This window comes from Papio anubis, chromosome 6, assembly GCF_008728515.1.
Source record: "Papio anubis isolate 15944 chromosome 6, Panubis1.0, whole genome shotgun sequence".
Classification (NCBI taxonomy): Eukaryota; Metazoa; Chordata; class Mammalia; order Primates; family Cercopithecidae; genus Papio; species Papio anubis.
This window is the reverse complement of record NC_044981.1, coordinates 64,996,268-65,016,181: the sequence shown is the minus strand read 5'-3', so window position 1 is coordinate 65,016,181 and position 19,914 is coordinate 64,996,268. Positions and strand designations below refer to the sequence as shown.

The 19,914-nt window shown below is 35.5% G+C and overlaps 1 protein-coding gene across 4 annotated transcripts in view; it reads left to right on the top strand.

Moving 5' to 3' along the window:
- Positions 1-19,914, top strand: part of LMBRD1 (LMBR1 domain containing 1) — a 129,291-nt gene that overhangs the window by 77,028 nt on the left and 32,349 nt on the right. For all 4 annotated transcript variants that reach the window (XR_004184313.1, XM_031667153.1, XM_021937398.1 and 1 more), the window contains 2 exons: positions 4-129; positions 5,698-5,850. Coding sequence is in view for 3 of the 4 variants with exons in the window: in XM_031667153.1 (XP_031523013.1) it covers positions 4-129; positions 5,698-5,850 (279 nt within the window). In the remaining variant the exon portion in view is untranslated. The remainder of the gene's footprint in view (positions 1-3; positions 130-5,697; positions 5,851-19,914) is intronic.

Below are 19,914 nucleotides of genomic sequence, written 5' to 3'. Positions count from 1 at the left end.
TAGGCCTATGGCATGTCTGCGTTACCTTTAAATCTGATAAAAGGCACTAGAAGCACTGCTTATGAACGTTTAGAAAACACTGAAGACATTGAAGAAGTAGAACAACACATTCAAACGATTAAATCAAAAGTGAGTTGGTATTTTGGTGTAATTGGGAAGCATAAAACTACTTTGTCTTAGAGCTACTCTGATATGACTTAGACATTGTCAACCCCATAACTTTTTACATTGTTTGAATTTTTTGCAGCATAGCTGATATGGTTTGGCTGTGTCCCCACTTAAATCTTATCTTGAATTGTAGTTCCCATAATCCCCTGTGTTGTGGGAGGGACCCGGTGGAGGTAATTTAGTCATGGGGGCGGTTACCCTCATGCGGTTCTCATGATAGTGAGTTCTCACAAGATCTGATGACCTTATAAGGAGCCTTTCCCCCTTTGGCACTTCTCCTTCCTGCTGCCATGTGAAGAAGGAAATGTTTGCTTCCCCTTCTGCCATGATTGTAAGTTTCCTGAGGCCTCCCAGCCCTGCCGAACTGTGAGTCAGTCAAACCTCTTTCCTTTATAAAGTACCCAGTCTTGAGTAGTTCTTTATAGCAGCATGAGAATGGACTAATACAGTATCCTTACAGAACCATGTCTATATTTCTAAAAATTTGTCTTATGTGTAATCTAGGACACTAGCAATTTGAGAATTTCTATCATTGTTCTAACACTTAAAAAACAAAAGTTTTTCTTGTGTATGATCAAGATCTTACTAGTTCTCAGGTATCATCATTTAATATATAATATTATATTTTACTATAATATTTATGTTGAAGTTTTATTTATTAGTTGAATAAGCTAAAGGTTACATGTAACCCCTTGCCAATTAAATGTGCTTTTAAAAATACAGTAAAAAGTTTTTCTTCCTCTGTCGTCTTCAAGTAACAGATAAATCTTTTTTTTTTTTTTTTTTTTTTTTTTTGAGACAGAATCTCGGCTCTGTGCATGGGGCTGGAGTGCAGTGGCGGATCTCAGCTCACTGCAAGCTCTGCCTCCCGGAGTTCACGCCAGTCTCCTGCCTCAGCCTCCCGAGGTAGCCCTAGGACTACAGAGGCCTGCCACCTCGCCCAGCCTAGTTTTGTATTTTTTAGTAGAGATGGGGTTTCCTGCCAGTATTATGGGAATGGTCTCGATCTCCTGGCCTCGTGATCCGCCCGTCTGCAGTGACCTCCCCAAAGCTGGGATTACAGGCTTGAGCCACCGCGCCCGGCCGAGTAACAGATAAATCTTATTCAAAGATCATGGGAAAAAAATGGCAGGTCCTCTAAATTATTCTCCTAAACTAGTATGATTCTGATAAATAAACCAGACAATGACAGCACGCAAAAAAAGAACCATATACTGGCTTTCTTATGAAAGTAGAAGCAAATATTTTAATACAAATAAAATGTAAGTGGTCAGGTATGTACTGTTGGCTGACACCTGTAGTACCGGATTGCTTGAGCTTAGGATTTTGGTACCAGCCTGGTCAAAACCCCATCTCTACAAAAAAATACAAAAACTTAACTAGATGTCATAGCATGCCTATAGTCCAACTACTTGGGAGACTGAGTTGGGACGATCACTTGAGTCCAGGAAGTTGCGGCTGCAGTGATCCATGATCGTGCCACTGCACTTCAGCCTGGATGATGGAGCAAGACCCTTTAAAAAAAAAAAATAGCAATTCAAAACCTGTGCTATAGTAAGAGAATATTTCATAATCATCAGATTAGGTTTATCTCAGAAATGGAAGCATGATACATCAGAAAATACATTAAAGTAATTTAACATATTGAGATTAAATGTGAAATATAAACATCTTAGTAGATGTTAGAGTATTTTCTAAAAGTTAATTTGTAGTTACAAATTTTAATAAAGTCTTTTCAAAATAAAGATAAGAAAATATGGAAAGGAAGCCTCTAATGAGCACAATACTTAATAGTGAAAGAATAGAAACATTCCCATTAACATCAAATATAGGAGTAATGTTAGGATCCTTGTTACTTTTAGCATATTTCTGGCAATCTGAGTCAAATAAGAAATAATTCAGAATTTACATGTAAGCATGGAGAGGAGGGGGGGAAAAGGAAAATAACTTTTTTTGTTGGCAAATATCATCTACCATGATAATCTAAAATAATTGACAAACTAATAGAACTAATAAGAGTTTATCATGGTGCCTAGATGTAAACATAATAATCATTAATTAGTTGGAAGATGTAATAGAAAATAATCCCATTCACAATAGCCACAAACTGTAAAATAATAATAAATGTCAAGAACAACTCAATATATTTTTTTAAAATTCTTTGGACCTCTTTTAAATTTTTATCTGTGTCAAATTTTTATCAGAATTTGGGGATTAGACTGTTTGTGAGTATATAAAATATACAACTTTCTAAAGAATATTGAATGTCATGACATGTGCCTGTACATACACATACACACCTTTTAATAATTAAAGTTTAACAGTTTACCCCTAGGAAATTATCCTACTGAATTGTTTGTACCTAAGTATATAAGGATGTTTATGGCACATTGTTAATGGCCCTCAACAAAAATTAAAAAAGGAAATAATCTACATGTTCAAAAGAAGTTATTTGTTAAATCTAGATACCATCTTGTAATGTGCAGTAGTGAAAAGGAATGAGATATATTTATAAATCTGTATATAGCTTGAAGAATGTGTCATGTAAAGTCCGACTATCTCAGTTCAAAATCTAGCTCTACTGATTGTGCACATAACATCTGTAGGCCTTTTTTTCTCATTTAATAAATGAATGTAATACTATTATCTGCCTCAAAGAGTTATTCAGAAGATGTACAAAAAATAAATACAAAAAGAGAAGACCAATTTTATGCACAAGAAAGGTGCTCAAGACACTTTTCAAAAGAAGACATACATGTGGCCAAATAATCATACGAAAAAAGCTCAACATCATTGATCACTAGAGAAATGCAAATAATAACCACAGTGAGATACAATCTCACACCAGTCAGAATGACTGTTATTAAAAAGTCAAAAAATAACAGATGCCAGTGAGATTGCTGAGAAAAGAGAACCCTTATACACTGTTGGTAGAAGTGCAGATTAGTTCAACCATTGTGGAAAGTAGTATGGCGATTCCTCAAAGAACTAAAAGTAGGACTACCATCCCACCCCAGCAATCCCATTAGTGGGTATATACCCAGAGGAATATAAAGCATTCTGCGATAAAGACGCATGCACGCAAATGTTCATTGCAGCACTATTCACAGTAGCAAAGACATGGAATCAACCTAAATGCCTGTCAGTGGTAGACTGCATAAAGAAAATGTGGTACATATACACCATGGAATAGTATGCAGCCATAAAAAAAAAAAATGAGATCATGTCCCTTGCAGGGACATGGAGAGAGCTGGAGGCCATTATCCTTAGCAAACTAACACATGAACAGAAAATATGGTACTACATGTCCTCACAAGTGGAAGCTAAATGACGAGAACACATGGACACAAAGAGGGGAACAGTGCACACTAGGGCCTACTGGAGGGCAGAGGGTGGAAGGAGGGAGAAGATCAGAAAAAATAACTAATGGCTACTAGACTTAATACCTGGGAGATGAAATAATCTGTACAACAAATCCCCATGACACACATTTACCTGTGTAACAAACCTGCACATCCTGCACATGTACCTCTGAACTTAAAAGTTAAAAAAAGGTTTTCAAGAAATGTTAGCTATTATGTATAACAAGAAATCATAAATACTTTTGTATATGTGTACTTTCTGTGTGTGTGTGTGTGTGTGTGTCTAAACAGAAAATTTGCCGAAGGATATTTAGCAGCTTAACAGTAAAAAACGTAGGAAAGGGGAATGGTATATGGTAATTGTAGACAGTGAGACAGTGTAAAGGGAAGCTTTCGTGTTTTACTTTTTTTCTTAACCAGGGGTTTGTTATACCCTTTAACTACATTTTAACCTGTATAACTACATTTTTTCTTTCAAATGAGATAGATGTTCACTGCTGAGTTTACATCTTAGTATTTGTTTCTCTGATCAAAATTATTCTTATATTCGTTTAGTCAATTGGCAATGCAGAATGGAAATTCATCCCTCATTCCACTGAAGCATTCACCAAGTAGGCAGATAACTTGGGTTTGTTTCAAGTGGATCCTTAAATCAGTTTACTAATTTTTTTTTTTTCCTAAAATAGTGAACACCAGCATTGAGACAAAATTACTTCATTTTTAGTATCCTTTTGATACGGTAATGAGAATTTTGGGGAAAATTGTTATGATTAAGATAAAAAGTGCAAAATCCTTCTCATACACACTTGAAGTATTATTACCTGGATTTATCCTCCAGAAGGGAGTGTTCATTTTATTCCTCTGATCTCAGAAAATCCCTCTTAGTTTTCATTGTTTGGGATCCAGTGATAATACCCAATGTACTTAGAGGAATGAAATATAGTCTGTAGTATGTAATGTGTGGTCTCTGGACTAGTAGCATCTGTATCTCCTGGAAATTTGGTAGAAATTCAAATTCTAGGCCCCACCCAAGACCTACCAAATCATATCCTTTGGGGATAGGGCCTAGAAATCTGTATTTAACAAACTTTCCAAGTGATTCTTATGCATAAAGTTTGACAAGCAATAAGATAAGGCGTGGAAGAGGATGATTGGTTCCGGAAGGTCATAGTGATGCCGATGTGTAAAGAGATTGTTGTAACTGTGTAAATCTCTTTATTAAATGTTACCTAGGTATTCTCTGCATTATATTCATGATTTCGAATTGAGGCTGCACTAGGATATATGGGAGAGCAATATGTTGTGTATCTGCTAGGAACCTATTTAAACCTTAATAGGAATGTTAAAGACATTCTAATACCTAATGTATCTGCATTTTAAAAATATAATCCTATACAAATATTTTTATTGTTCCTGCTGATAAAAACAATTTTATATTTTACCTTTTCTGTATTTAGTAGCTGTTTTATTTTTTGTACCCAATTAAAGACAGGAGCAGGAGAGTTCAGTGGGAAAGTGTATCTATGAGATATGATGAGAAAGGTACTGCTCATGGTTACAGAAAGTATCATGTAAAAATAGATGGAAATTATCTGTCAGATAGGTTGGCCAAAGAAAGTTTGACTCATTTGCCAGAGTACTTGGAAAACAAGGAAGTATCAGTTGTTAGCAATTGTTACAAAAACCTCTCCATGCCATCTGTACTTGTGTTGCTTCATTCTGCTAGCATTTGAATTGGGCTGAGAGGCATCAGTTCAGGTAACATAACCACTTGACTAAAAAGAGGGAAGGGGCAGAGCCAAATCTATTAAAATAAGTGATACAGTGAGTTTGGAGAGGAGGGAGAATCATTAAGCAAAGTACATAGTAGTTAACACTTCTTATCAAATACACTTTTTGTGGAATGTTTTTACAAATGGTTATCTCTCTCCACATAACTACCGTGTATTGGGATCAAGAGGAAGGTAGGCATAAACATACACACATCCACATTTTTATGCTGACCTTGGTTATCTTATGTTTATTGCAGTTGTACGATTTTTTAGTTTGTAAATTTGCCTAAACAGTGTCCATCCTGAAAAAGTTTTGTCGCCTGATCTGCTAAATCTGCTGGGTACTTTATTAAGATGTTAATGGTAAAACTTTTGTTTTGTTCCCTCATTTGCAGAGCAAAGATGGTCGACCTTTGCCAGCAAGGGATAAACGCGCCTTAAAACAGTTTGAAGAAAGGTTACGAACACTTAAGAAGAGAGAGAGGCATTTAGAATTCATTGAAAACAGCTGGTGGACAAAATTTTGTGGCGCTCTGCGTCCCCTGAAGGTAAATTAAATTTTCAAAAATTATACTGTCACTCTTCTCCCAAGTTTATGTAGTATCTCTTGGAGAGATTGAGCTCTCCTTTTGAAGCATTACAGCATGGTACTTAAAATGGATTTGGGAGTTTAATCTGGTTTTAAATCACAGCTCTCTTTGGTAGTTTGGGCAAGGTGCATAACCTTTCTGAGCAATGTATTACAACAATTGTTGAGAAATAAAAATAAAAATATAGGTAAGTATTGCAATATGCTGCTAGCATATTCTTCAAGTTTATACTTTCCTATAAGTAGATCTGTGACTCATGTTAGCGCTTAGAAGCCTATGCTTTCTCCTGGTAGATTTACAGTTTCAGGTCTTATGTTTAAGTGTTTAGTCTATTTTGATTTGGTTTTTGTGTATGATTTAAAATGAGGGCCCAGTTTCATTCTGTTAGCATGGAGTTCATTTTTTCCAGCACTATGTTGGATTGACTATCCTTTCCTTAGTTATGTATTCATGGTACCTTTGTCAAAAATAAATTGACTAAGTTTGTGGATTTATTTCTAGGCTCTCTATTCTTTTCTACTGGTGTACATTTTTGTTTTCATGCCTTACCATACTGGTGTTTCCTCCCACTTTTATGGAGATCCAGTTGTTTCTTTTAACACTGCACATAATTAATGAATGCAGTTTGGTGAGTTTAGACATACATATTCATTTATGTTGCTATCACCACATTCTGGGTAATGGGCATATACATCACCTCCAAAACTTTCTATATTTTCCTTTGTTGCTGTTGTTGATTTAACATTTAAAGTGAGATCCATTCTTTCTAAAATTTTTATATGTACTACGTACTATTGTTGACTATAGGCCCTCTCTTTCGTGGCAGACTTGTTCATCTTGTGTAACTGCATCTTTATATCCCTTAGATGACAAATTTCTTATCTTTTTTCTGCATTCCCTGGTAGCTACTATTCTAATTTCTATATCTATACTTTTTCCTATTTTAGGTGTCTCACATAAGAATTGTGCAGTGTCTTTCTATGTCTGACTTATTTCATTTAGCATAGTGTCTTTCAGGCTCATCCATGTTGTCACAAATGAGAGGATTCCCTTATTTTTTACAAGACTGAATAATATTCCAATTTTGTATGTGTGACATTTTCTTTATGAATTTATCTATTTGTATGGATTGTGAAAACTGTGAGAAACAAAATGACTTTCTTTAATCTAAAAAAAAAGAACACAGGAACTCTGACTTACAGTAATAGAATTTTTCTCATTGTTAGATTATGTTTCTGAAAGTATGTAAAAAGACATTATTTGGGCCGGGCGCAGTGGCTCAAGCCTGTAATCCCAGCACTTTGGGCGGCCGAGAAGGGTAGATCACGAGGTCAGGAGATCGAGACCATCCTGGCAAACACGATGAAACCCCGTCTCTACTAAAAAAAAAAAATACAAAAAACTAGCTGGGCGAGGTGGTGGGCGCCTGTAGTCCTAGCTACTCGGGAGGCTGAGGCAGGAGAATGGCGTAAACCCGGGAGGCGGAGCTTGCAGTGAGCTGAGATCGGGCCACTGCACTCCAGCCTGGGCGACAGAGTGAGACTCCGTCTCAAAAAAAAAAAAAAAAGACATTATTTGACATGGAAAATTATTATTTTCTCTTTTTGGAAACCATTGTTTGCCAGCCTTGGATTCTTGGGACTGTGGTACTTAACCTAACTACATAGAATGAATTAAGATCATTTTAATATGGCTCAGACTAAAAAGTAACAAAAACTGCTGGCCACAGACTTCTAAATATGCTCATTCTATATCTGGAAGCATTTCAAACACCAGACCTTTGTATACAATAGCATACAAGTTGTAATTCAGAAAATTCAGTGAGTGCACTAACTTGGAGAGGCAAAATGAAGCTAGAAAGTGGGTTTGGGCTAAATTTTAAAAGAAGTGATTCAACATGGACAGATAGAGGGGAACAACACACACTGGGGCCTTTCAGAGGGTGGAGGGTGGGAGGAAGGAGAGGATCAGGAAAAATAACGAATGGGTTCCTTGCTTAGTACCTGGGTGATGAAATAACCTGTACAACAACCCCCATGACACAAGTTTACCTATATAACAAACCTGCGCTTGTACCTGTGAACTTAAATGTTAAAAAAAGAAAAAGAAGTGGTTCAAAGAACCATTCAAAGATGAGTCAGTCAGGTTCAATTCGGATGCTGCTTTCTCCACCTTTTATAATTAGAAAGAAATGCACTAACTGCTTACCCTAAAAAGACCCTGGTTTGAAAGAGATTTTAAAAAATAGACCATAATCAGTTAGTTTTTCTATATAATCATTTTTTAAATCTTCTGTTAGAATAAATTTTTTAAACTTTACCCCAGTTTTTTTTTCCCCAAGGTGATTTGTCTTCATAGCCCTGCAAGTATGATAAAACCCTCTCCAGCTTTATTTTAATCCTAAATTGTTTTTTAGGTTTTTATAAATATTTATAATCTGGTCTCTAACATCAGCTGCCTTCTTTTAAATGTGCTGTGTTCCATTTCACCAAACATATGTTTAGAAGGATTTTCAAATCAACTTTACTAAGTGTACAGATTTTTACAGTGTAAGGTTTTACAGTGTAAGATTTACAGATTTACAGTGTAAGGTGTTGTCGAATATAGATAGATAGGACATCCACATCACCTGGAAAATCTACCTCATGCCCTGTCTTGCTCCCCTGAGCTCAGACTTTAGGTAACTGTTGATGTCCTTTCTATCGTTAGAGGTCAGTTTTATGTGTTCTGGAATTTTAAATAAGTGGAATAATAGACTGTACAATCTTTTGTCTGGTGGCTTCTTTGGCATGGCACAGTTTTTGAGATTTGCTCATGTTATTATTTAATACTTTTTTTTGCCCAGTGGTTTATTCAGTTTTATTGTTCAACAGTATTACAGTGTGTGTCTGTATCACAGTTTGTTTATTCACTCACCCCTGTTGGTGGAAATTTGGGTTGTTTCTGGTTTGAGACTATAATGAATAATACTAATATGAATATTTTTGTATAAACCTTTGTGTAGATGTGCTTTCATTCATTTCTTTTGGATAAATACTTGAGTAGAATTTCTGGATCTAATGTTTAATATGTTTAACTGTATAAGAAACTGCTGAAGTGTTTTCCAAAGGGGTTACAACCATTTTGCATTCCCATAGCAGTAAGAGATTGCCCATTGTTTCACATTCTTTTCAACTCTTACGTAGTGTCTGTAAGACTTATTCTTACGAATGTGCAGTAGCATCTCACATTTTTGCTTTGCATTTGATTAGTGATTAAATGAGATTTAGCATCTTTCTGTATGCTTATTGGCTATTTTCTATAAAATGTGTGTTTCAATCTTTTGGCCATTTTCTAAATTAGGTTTTTCTGTTATGAGTGAGATACAAACATTCGTTGTATAGTCTGGATCTAGCACTTTGTCAAATTGATGTCTTGTATCATCTCCTAGTTCGTGGCAAGTTTTCTTTACGTTTTTGGTTTCTTAACACTGTAATTCAGGTGTTTCTTAAATTTTGATGAATTCCAATTTATATGCCTATTTTTTGTTCATATTTTTATGTCCTCAGAAATGTTTGTCTATCCTAAGGTAACAAACATTTTCTTCTAGAAATTTTGTAGATTTACATCTTATGCTTGGGATCATGGCCCCTTTTAAGTTACTTTTGTGCTATGGTATGACTTAAGAGTTAAGGTTCATTTTATTTTCTATGTGGATATCCAATTGTTCCAGAATAATTTTTTGTCAAGACTATCCTTTGCTCATTGACTTTCCTTGGAAGTTTTGTCAAATAAATTGATTGTAGTATAAGTGTGGGTCTGTTTCTGGAATCGCTATTCTACTCCATTGATCTATATGTCTTTATGCTAATACTTGATTACTAGAGCTTTATAATCTGCCATAAAGTTAGGTAGTATAAATTCTTCAGTTTTATTTCCCTTTTTAAAAATTGTTTTGGCTTTACCAAATCCTTTGCATTTTCATATCAATTTAAGAATCAATTTATAATTCCACAAAACATCCACTAGGCCATCTGTTGGGATTACTTTCACTCTTATAGGTAAATCTGGGGGAGAACTGATATATTCTATCCATGAACATGGTATCTATTTATTTACATCTTAAATTTCTCTCAGGAATGTTTTGTAGTGTTCAATGTAGAGGTCTTACAAATATCTTGATAAATTTACCTCCAAGTATTTTTTATACTCTTGTAAATTATGTTGTTTAATTTAAGTTTTTAATATTTGTTGTTAGTATGTAGAAATTTGTCTTTGTATCTTACCCTTATATCCTGCAACCTGATTAAATTATTAGTTCTAGTACCTTCATTGTAGATTCCTTAGGAGGGTTTCTTTTGTACGTGATCATATCAGCTGCTAAAAGACAGTTTTACTTCTTCCTTATAAGATTTGTAATTGCTTTTATTTCTTACTTTCCTAATTTCATTGGCAGAAACCTCCAGTACAGTTATTCTTTATGTTAGTAAATGTGTCATTTCTGAATATTGATCTAAATTTTTACCCGTCTTTCCGTGTCTGGTCCTAAGTTAGGAATAGGGTAATAGACATGCCTGAAGGAATCTCTAGGGGTACAAACTAGTCGTTACGTAATTGAGGGTTTAACTTGTATTATGATGAGATACACACTGCTTTTTTCCTTAAATGAGATATGAAAGTTGTTATTTATTACCTCATGTGTTTGTGTACAATTGGTGTAATAATTCAGAAATAGAAAGCCAAATTTTCGTTTAGTGTTTCTTTTCTTCTTTTGAGATGGAATTTCACTCTTGTTGCCCAGGCTGGAGTCCAATGGCGCAGTCTCTGCTCACCACAAGCTTCACCTCCCAGGTTCAAGCGATTCTCCTGCCTCAGCCTCCCAAGTAGCTGGGATTACAGACATGTGCCACCACGCCTGGCTAATTTTGTATTTTTAGTAGAGACGGGATTTCTCCATGTTGGTCAGGCTGGTCTCGAACTCCCAACCTCAGGTGATCCGCCCGCCTCAGCCTCCCAAAGTGTTGGGTTTGCAGGCGTGAGCCACCACGCCCAGCTCATTTAGTGTTTCTTAAGCATTAACATTCAAGTCAAACTAGAGGAAGAAAGTAGATCTAGGTGCACTTGCCCTTCTATACAGCTGTCTCTGTATATGCTGAAGGTAATTTAAGATCTTTGGGAAGTTCTTGACATTAAATTTCTTAGAACTTATGTTCTATTTCAAAATTTTGTGCCAGTGTTACCTTTTATTCTCTATCATAATTCATGTTTGTCTTTTTATGAAATGAATTAAATTAAAATTTTTGCAAATGTAAAAAATTTACAATTTTTAAAATTAGTGGAGGATTTTTTTTTTCATTCCCATGAAGATGCCTGTTGATCTTGTGATTACCATGCATTCCCCTAGCATATACATAACTTATTTCAGAAGCATAGGCTTTATGGTCACCTAATCCTGGGTTTGAGTCCTTGCTCTACTCCTCACCAACTATGTAACTTCTTCTTACTTAAGCTTTTTGAACCTTACTTTTCTCATTCTTAAAATGGAATTATATACCTGCCTTATTTTGTTGTGGGAATTAAATGAAATAATGTATGCAGTGCAGTTTCCGTTTGACGTAAACAGCTCAGAAAATTGCAGCTACTGCTGTTATAGTTCTGTATGTAGGATTTTTCAAGTTCTTAAATCCTACCATGAAAATGAAGGGAGATAAGTTTTATGCTGAAGACAATTATAAAAACAAGCACCTAATTAGAATAAGTTAGTAGCTCTTTAAAACAGCATTTATATATAATATTGAACACATTTCTAAGCATACAGTCTGATGTTCATTAAATACTTAAATAAACTCTTCCCTGACAGAAGAGTATACTTTGAGCTTATACAGCTAATTGGCCTGGGTAACTTATAGATCATTAGGTTTTAAATGTAACTTGAGATTTTACCATATATACTTCTTAGACTTATACAGAAAATTATAAATTCATGTTTGTAATTACATTGCGTATATTTTTTAGATTTTTTTATTGCGGTAAAATATATATGTCTCAATCTATGATTTGGAATATTTTTAGGTGTATATTCAATAGCTGTAAGTACATTCACAATGTTGTGCAACCATCATCACTATTCATTTTCTGATCTTTTTCAAATGGAAACAATACATTTGTTAAACGGTAATTCTCCATTCCCTAGTGATTTCTCTTCTCTCCATGTTTGCCTATTCTTGGTACCTAAAGAATACAGGAAATATAACATACACAAAATTATCTAACAGTAAGATATTATTGAGACTAAATATGTCCATAATATCAACAGATGTGAATAGACCTAACTCACCATTAGAAGAAAAATTTTAATTTTCTTCACAAAGAAGATAGATCCAATGTATGCTATTTAAAAGAGACATACCTAAAACAGTAGTTCAGAAAGACTAAAAATAAACAGGTGTTCAAAGACTTACTAGACAAATGGAAACAGTAAGGAAACAGTGATCCTATTAGACAAAATAGAATTCAAGCCAAAATACACCAATTGTAACAAAGAAGGACACATTTTGTGGTAGGTCCAGTGCTTTCTTCTTCACCTAATGATGGCCTCATCCAGGAAACCTGTGACGTTAAGTGGCAAAGGAATCTTACAAATGTAATTAAGGTTATAAATCTTAAAATACAAAGATTATCCTGGTTTATTCAGGTGGGCTCAGTCTAATAACATGAACCCTTCAAAGCAGAGAACTTTCTGGAGTAGAGTCAGAGAGAAGTGATAAAGGGTACATCAAAGATATTCAAAGTGTGAGAATGACTTGACTTGCCGTGACTGATTTTAAGATGGAGGGGGAAATGTGACGAGGAATGCAAGCAGCCTTAAGAAACGGAGAGATATTCCCAAATGATAGCCAACAAAGAAATGAAAACTCCAACTCTACAACCTTAAGGAACTGAATGTCAGCCAACAATCTGAATGAGCATGAAAGTATTTCTTTCCCAGAGTCTCCAGAAGGGAACATAGCCCTACCGACACCTTGGTTTTGGGCCTGTGAGACCTCAAGCAGAGACTCCATTGAGCTGCACTGTGCACAGATAGCTGACCCACAGAAACTGAGATAATAAGTGGATGCTGTTTCAGGCCACTACGTTTGTGGTGATGTGTCATTGGCAGCAGTAGAAAACTCACACACTTTTTAATATGAAAAGCCACAATTTAGAATGAAGGTGTAATAACTGTGGATATCTGTGTACCAATTAACACAGCAGCCACCTTGAAAGCAAAAACTCTGGGAGATTTCAGAAGATTGAAATATAGTAGTAATAGGAGATTAACAACATACTCAGGGTAAGACATTTCAAGTGGATGAAATAGAGTAAAAATATAGAAGACCCAATAATCAATAAGGTACAACTTACAACTTTTAAACTTTACATCTAGATAATAGAAAATAACCTTTTCTCCAAATGCACAGGGAACACAAAAGTTGATCATATATTAATTAGATCTTGAAGAAAGTATCAGGAAGTTTCAGAGAATAGATATATTGCAAACAACTTTTCTCTGATTGCAGTGCGTTAAAACTAGAAATTGTAACAAAATCAATAAACTAACATACTTTTCACTTGAAAATTAACCTTATATTCAGCAACTTTTGATCAAAAAAGCAAGGAGAAATATAGAATTTCTAAAAGTTAATGATAATTGAAACATATTAGAATCTGTGTGATACCTTTAAAACAGAGATCAGTCTTGGTGTGATTCCATCCTCTGCGACTGTTCTCTTGAGCAGTGGTTGTTTATCTCCGTCTGCCTTCTCTCCCACCTAAGTGCATGCAGCCACCTGATGGAAGATTTGATGGACATGGACATGAGCCCCCTGAGGCCCCAGAGCTATCTTTTCAGTTGTGAACTAAAGGCTGACAAAGATTATCACTTTAAGGTGGATAATGATGAAAATGAGCCTAGTTATCTTTAAGAACGGTCAGTTTAGGAGCTGATGCAAAGGATGAATTGCACAACAACAGAGAAATTCATAGCCTGAAACACACTTACCAGTAAAAGTGGGAAAAAAAAAAAACCCCAAATGTCCAAGCAAGAAATTCCAATCCCAAAAAAGCTATCAGAAGAACAAAAGGAATTACAAAGAAGAAAATAAAGATAAAGGTAGAAAGCAGTGAGGTAGGGAGAAGAAAAACAGATGAATTACAACAGTCCTCTATATCTGCAGATTCTGCATTTGCAGATTCAACCAACCATGGATTGAAAATAGAGTCTTAATTTAGTACTAATAAAGTAATGATTTCTGCATATGCATATGTTTTTATTAATAGATAGACCACTACCTAACCTCGTTAAAAGGAACTAGTGCTGCTTGGAGAAATGTCTGATTTTAGGACTGTTGCTGAGAAAGCACCTAATAAACTTGGAGCATCTGATGCCACAACGTAAGAAGTGTTTAGAGAATAGTGGGGGGATAATAAAAGGAACCAGTTTGTAGGGGCTCCTATTGCCTAAATCTGGGACCGTTTAGGTATCAGTGATAATAACAGATGATAACTAATTGAATAAAATAAGAATTTATAAGTTTATATTGACATAAATAAAGTAAATACATTAGTAAATGATGGGGAAGGGAAAGCTCTTCCCTACAGTAGAATTTCCAACAAATAAATATAGAAACAATTAGAAAATCAGCATTTGACAAATACCACAGAAAAAAACATACTGTTTTTGGGAAGAGGCATCAGTGGATACTCAACTTGAAGTTAAATGTTTGGTGACAACAAGATTTTGCATATTCTCAGAGTATCTCACCACAAAACGTTAATTACAGAGGGGGAAATATTAATTGTACAACGGAGAAACCTGACTGAAACCACCTTACTACATGATTTAAGTTAAGCTCATCAGTAATGGGGCAAATAGACATGACTGTGCCACTTGATATGATGTATTGAGAAGGACTCAACACTTCTCTGTCATTTCTGCCAAAAAAGCATAATCTAAATATAATCATGAGAAAATAGACAATCCAAATTGAGAGACATTCTGCAAATTAACTTCCCTGGACTCAACAAAATGTCAAGGTTATGAAATACCTTGTTCAAGAGAAATTGATATTATATAGTAATTAAGACTTGTTAAAAAGAGAATGATTAAGGGTAACATGTTAAAATTTGGAGAATATGAGCGAAGGGTATAGTGGAATTCTTTGTATTGTTTTTGCATATGTCTGAAATTATATTAAAATAAAGTGTTTAAACTTTTAAGTTTCACTGGATCCCCTCCCTCTCTCCTCCTCTAAAAAAATTGGCTATATCCTTACCCATCTCCTTTCTTCATTGTCAAATTTTACAAACGTCTGTCTCCCCGTGATGTACTTACTTCACATTGCATACCTGTATCAAAACAATTCATGTACCCCATAAATATATACACCTATGTACCCACAAAAATTTTAAGAATAAAATAATGAAAAAACCTTTCATCAGAGAAATATTGAACTAAAGAAATTGCTCCTAATAGACAATAGGGAAAATTATAATCAAGAACTGAGTGGAGGCCGGGCGCGGTGGCTCAAGCCTGTAATCCCAGCACTTTGGGAGGCCGAGACGGGCGGATCATGAGGTCAGGAGATCGAGACCATCTTGGCTAACACAGTGAAACCCCGTCTCTACTAAAAAATACAAAATACTAGCCGGGCGAGGTGGCGGCGCCTGTAGTCCCAGCTACTCGGGAGGCTGAGGCAGGAGAATGGCGCAAACCCGGGAGGCGGAGCTTGCAGTGAGCCGAGATCCGGCCACTGCACTCCAGCCCGGGCGACAGCGCGAGACTCCGTCTCAAAAAAAAAAAAAAATAAATAAATAAATAAATAAATAAATAAAAAATAAAAAAAAAAAAATAAAAATAAAAATAAGAACTGAGTGATACTGCATTGACAAATCATCATGAGAATCTTTGCAACTTGGAAAATAATATTTTATAGCAAGGCTGAATAACATTGATCTTCTAACTTTTTTTAACTTTATGAACTAGGGCACTTATAACATAAAAAATAGAATTCTATTTACAGAATTATTATAACTCGTTACAATGTCTTATCAAAATTTGATAATGAAAACCATGTGTCTTTACCCTTTTACCTATGAGGAAAGTCTTGAAGACTAGTCAGTTTGCTACTTAATTTGAGTTAGGGGCCTGAGATGCACTGCTTCTCAACCATTGGAGAACTAGACGTAAAAAAGTCATATGGACTGGAGAGAAGAAAATTTAGTTTGGTTAAAACTTAAATCCAATTATCCTTTCCTAAATTCTCTTTTCAAACTCTTAACATGAGTTTGAGGCATCTTTTCATAAGAGTCATCTAATATTCTAGATGACTTTTCTAAGGCAGGGTTTCTCAAACTTTAGTGTTTGTAAAAAATTACCTGGGAATCTTGTTAAAATACAGATTATGTTTAGTTAGCATGAGATAGATCCCAAAATTCTGTATTTCTAGCAAGGTCCCAAGTGATACTGAAGGTCCATGACTACACCTTGAGTTACGAGATTCTAAGCAGCTTTACAGCAGCCACATACTTATGCTTCCTGTCCTCATTACTAGTAAAGATAAAGAAAATTAAAAGTTTTTCTTTCCTCAGGCCCTTCAATGTATCTGAAAAAATTTTTTTCTTTAAACATTCTTCACATCAGCCATTGCTCTCAGCAACAAAAGAAAGCAATACACGTATTTCATAAATTTAAGGCAACATTAATAATAAAATGTAATAGTAGTCACTGTTTATTTTACATTTGTAACTTTGATTTACTCTCTACTCTTTTATTACATTTCTAGAAGTACAAATATTATTTTATGGATATAGGCAATTCACCTGTGAAACCTGATAAGAGGTGTGGCTTTCAAAAATTGACCCTATATTATTTCCTTACACATTGCCTTGAATTTTTGTTTCATTTTTATCATGCAGCATTGAATTTTAGGATTGTCATGCAGCATTGAATTTTAGGATTGAATTGGGTTAATAAGCATCTGAAAACACAACTGATTTTGAGAAAATGATTAAAAGTGTATATTTGGGGCCGGGCGCGGTGGCTCAAGCCTGTAATCCCAGCACTTTGGAAGGCCGAGACGGTTGGATCACAAGGTCAGGAGATCGAGACCATCCTGGCTAACATGGTGAAACCCCATCTCTACTAAAAAATACAAAAAACTAGCCGGGCGAGGTGGCGGGCGCCTGTAGTCCCAGCTACTCGGGAGGCTGAGGCAGGAGAACGGCGTGAACCCGGGAGGCGGAGCTTGCAGTGAGCTGAGATCCGGCCACTGCACTCCAGCCTGGGCAACAGAGCAAGACTCCGTCTCAAAGAAAAAAAAAAAGTGTATATTTGGTATAATTAATTATATTAGTAGTTGATGCTGCTTTCTAACACTAAGCAGAGTTTAACACTATGCAGAGTCTCAGTCTCAAGTCTTGGCACAATTAATGTTGGGGGCCCAATAATTTGTTGGGTGGGGACATAGAGGGAAGGCTCTCCTGTGCATTATAGGATGTTTAGCATATCATCTGTTGCCTCTGCCCACTTAATGCCAGTAGCAACACCCTCCTCCCCCAATATCATGATAAAATGTCTTCAGGCATTACTAAATTTCCTTTGGGAAGTAAAACAGGCCCAGTTGAGAACCACTGATTTAAATGAAAAGAATACAAGGTTTTAAATTTATGTAAAAGGGATAGTGAATAAATTTTGAGGAATAGTATGCCATTAGATAGGGACACTTTAGTCTTCTTTTTAAGTAATACAGAAATAATTTTCTGGAGAGTTGATTCATCATTGGTTTAGATAACATCATGTGTAAAGTAACACTGACAATATTTTTACTCTGACCAAAGCAATGTCTTGATATTCTTCATAGAGTACCACATATCACCTTTTATTATATTTTTTTAAAATTGCATTATTTATATCTGTTTAATACCTAGGAAAAAATTTGGTTTCTGTCCTGTTTATTCATGTCTTTAAAACAGAACATTTTGTTTTTAAAATGTTGTTTCTTCCTAACTTGATCTATAGATTCAGTGCAATTGCAGTCAAAATCCTAGCAAGTTTATTTTGTGGTTATTGAGAAACTGGTTCTAAAACTTTTTGTGGAAAGGAAAAATAACCCAGAATAGTCAGTGTAATACTGAAGAACAAAGTTGGAGGTCTGACACTACCCAAATTTTAGCCTTCCTATAAAGCTACAGTAATCAAGACAACATGGTATTGGTGGAAGACTAGACACCACTAGATCAATGGAACATAATTGGCCAGGTGGCTCACGCCTGTAATCCCAGCACTTTGGGAGGCTGAGGCGGGTGGATCACGAGGTCAGGAGATCGAGACCATCCTGGCTAACACGGTGAAACCCTGTCTCTACTAAAAATACAAAAAAAATTAGCCGGACTTGGTGGCAGGCACCTGTAGTCCCAGCTAACTCGGGAGGCTGAGGCAGGAGAACGGTGTGAACCCGCGACGCGGAGCTTGCAGTGAGCCGAGATCGTGCCAGGACACCCCAACCTGGGCAACAGAGCGAGACTCCGTCTCAAGAAAAAAAAAAAAAAAGGAACAGAATAGAGAGCCCAGAAATAAACAGATACAAAGATAGCCAACTGGTCTTTGACAAAGGAGCAAAGGCAGTTCATTGGATAAAGAATAGTCTTTTCAACAAATGGAGCAATAATAATTGGATGTCTATATGCAAAAACAGTGGATCTTTTTTGCATATAGATATCCAATTATTGCTTTCACAAAATTAAATCATCTTTCACAAAAATTAAAATATATTTTAGACCTCATTGTAAAAACAAAACCATAAAACTTCTAGAAAATAACATAGAAGGAAATCTATGTGACCTTAGGTTTGGCAATGAGTTTTTAAATGCAACACCAAAAGCACTATCCATGAAAAAAAAATGTATAAGTTGGAATTTACTCATATTAAAAACTTCTGCTCTGTAAAAGATACTGTTAAAAGAATGATAAGACAAGTCACAGACTAGAAGAAAATATTTGCACAGTATCTTGATAAAGGACTTGTGTCTAAAATATACAAAGAATTCTTAAAACTCACCAATAAGAAAACCAGCAATGCAATTAAAAAACGAGCAAAAGTTCTGAGCAAATACCCCACAGAAGAAAAGACACAGATGGCAAATAAGCATATGAAAAGATACTCAACATCATGTATCATTAGGGAATTGCAGTTGAAACCATGAGATGCCACTTCATGCTTATTAGAGTGATTAATATCCAAAAAGGATATTGACATTACCAATTGCTAGCAAAGATACAAAGCAACAGGAACTACTTATTCATTACTGATGGGAATGCAGAATGATGCTGCCATTTTGGAAGATAGTTTGGCAGTTTCTTACAAAGCTAAACATACCTGTTTATTAGGATCTAGCAGTTAGAGTCATAGCCATTTACCTGATTGGATTGAAAACTTATGTCCAGAGGATACCATGTACATGGATGTTTATATTAATAGCAACTTTATGTGTAATGTCTAAAACTCAGAAGCAACCAAGGTGTCCTTCAATAAGTGAAGGGACAAACTGTGGTACATCTACGTACTGTGATGTTACATAGTGATAGAAAGAAAAGCTATCAACTCACAAAGAGAAATAGAGGAAATCTTAAATACGCATTGCTAAGCGAAAGAAGCAAAAGAAGCCAGTCTACAGAGGCTGCATACTCTGATTCCAACTATATGATATTCTGGAAGAGGCAAAACTGTAGAGATAATGAAAAGATGAGTGGCTGTGAGGGATTTGAGGTGAGGTAGGATAAATAAGTGAAGCACAGGGTATTTTAGGCCAGTTAAACTATTATGTTTGATGCCCTGATGGTAGATACATGACAGTATCCATTTGTCAAAGCCCATAGAATATAAAATGTGAACTATGGACTTTAATAATAATACATCAATATTGTTTCATCAATTTTAACATATGTACCACACAAGTGAAAGACGTTAATAATAAGAAGACTGTAAGGGAGAGGGATAAGTAAGA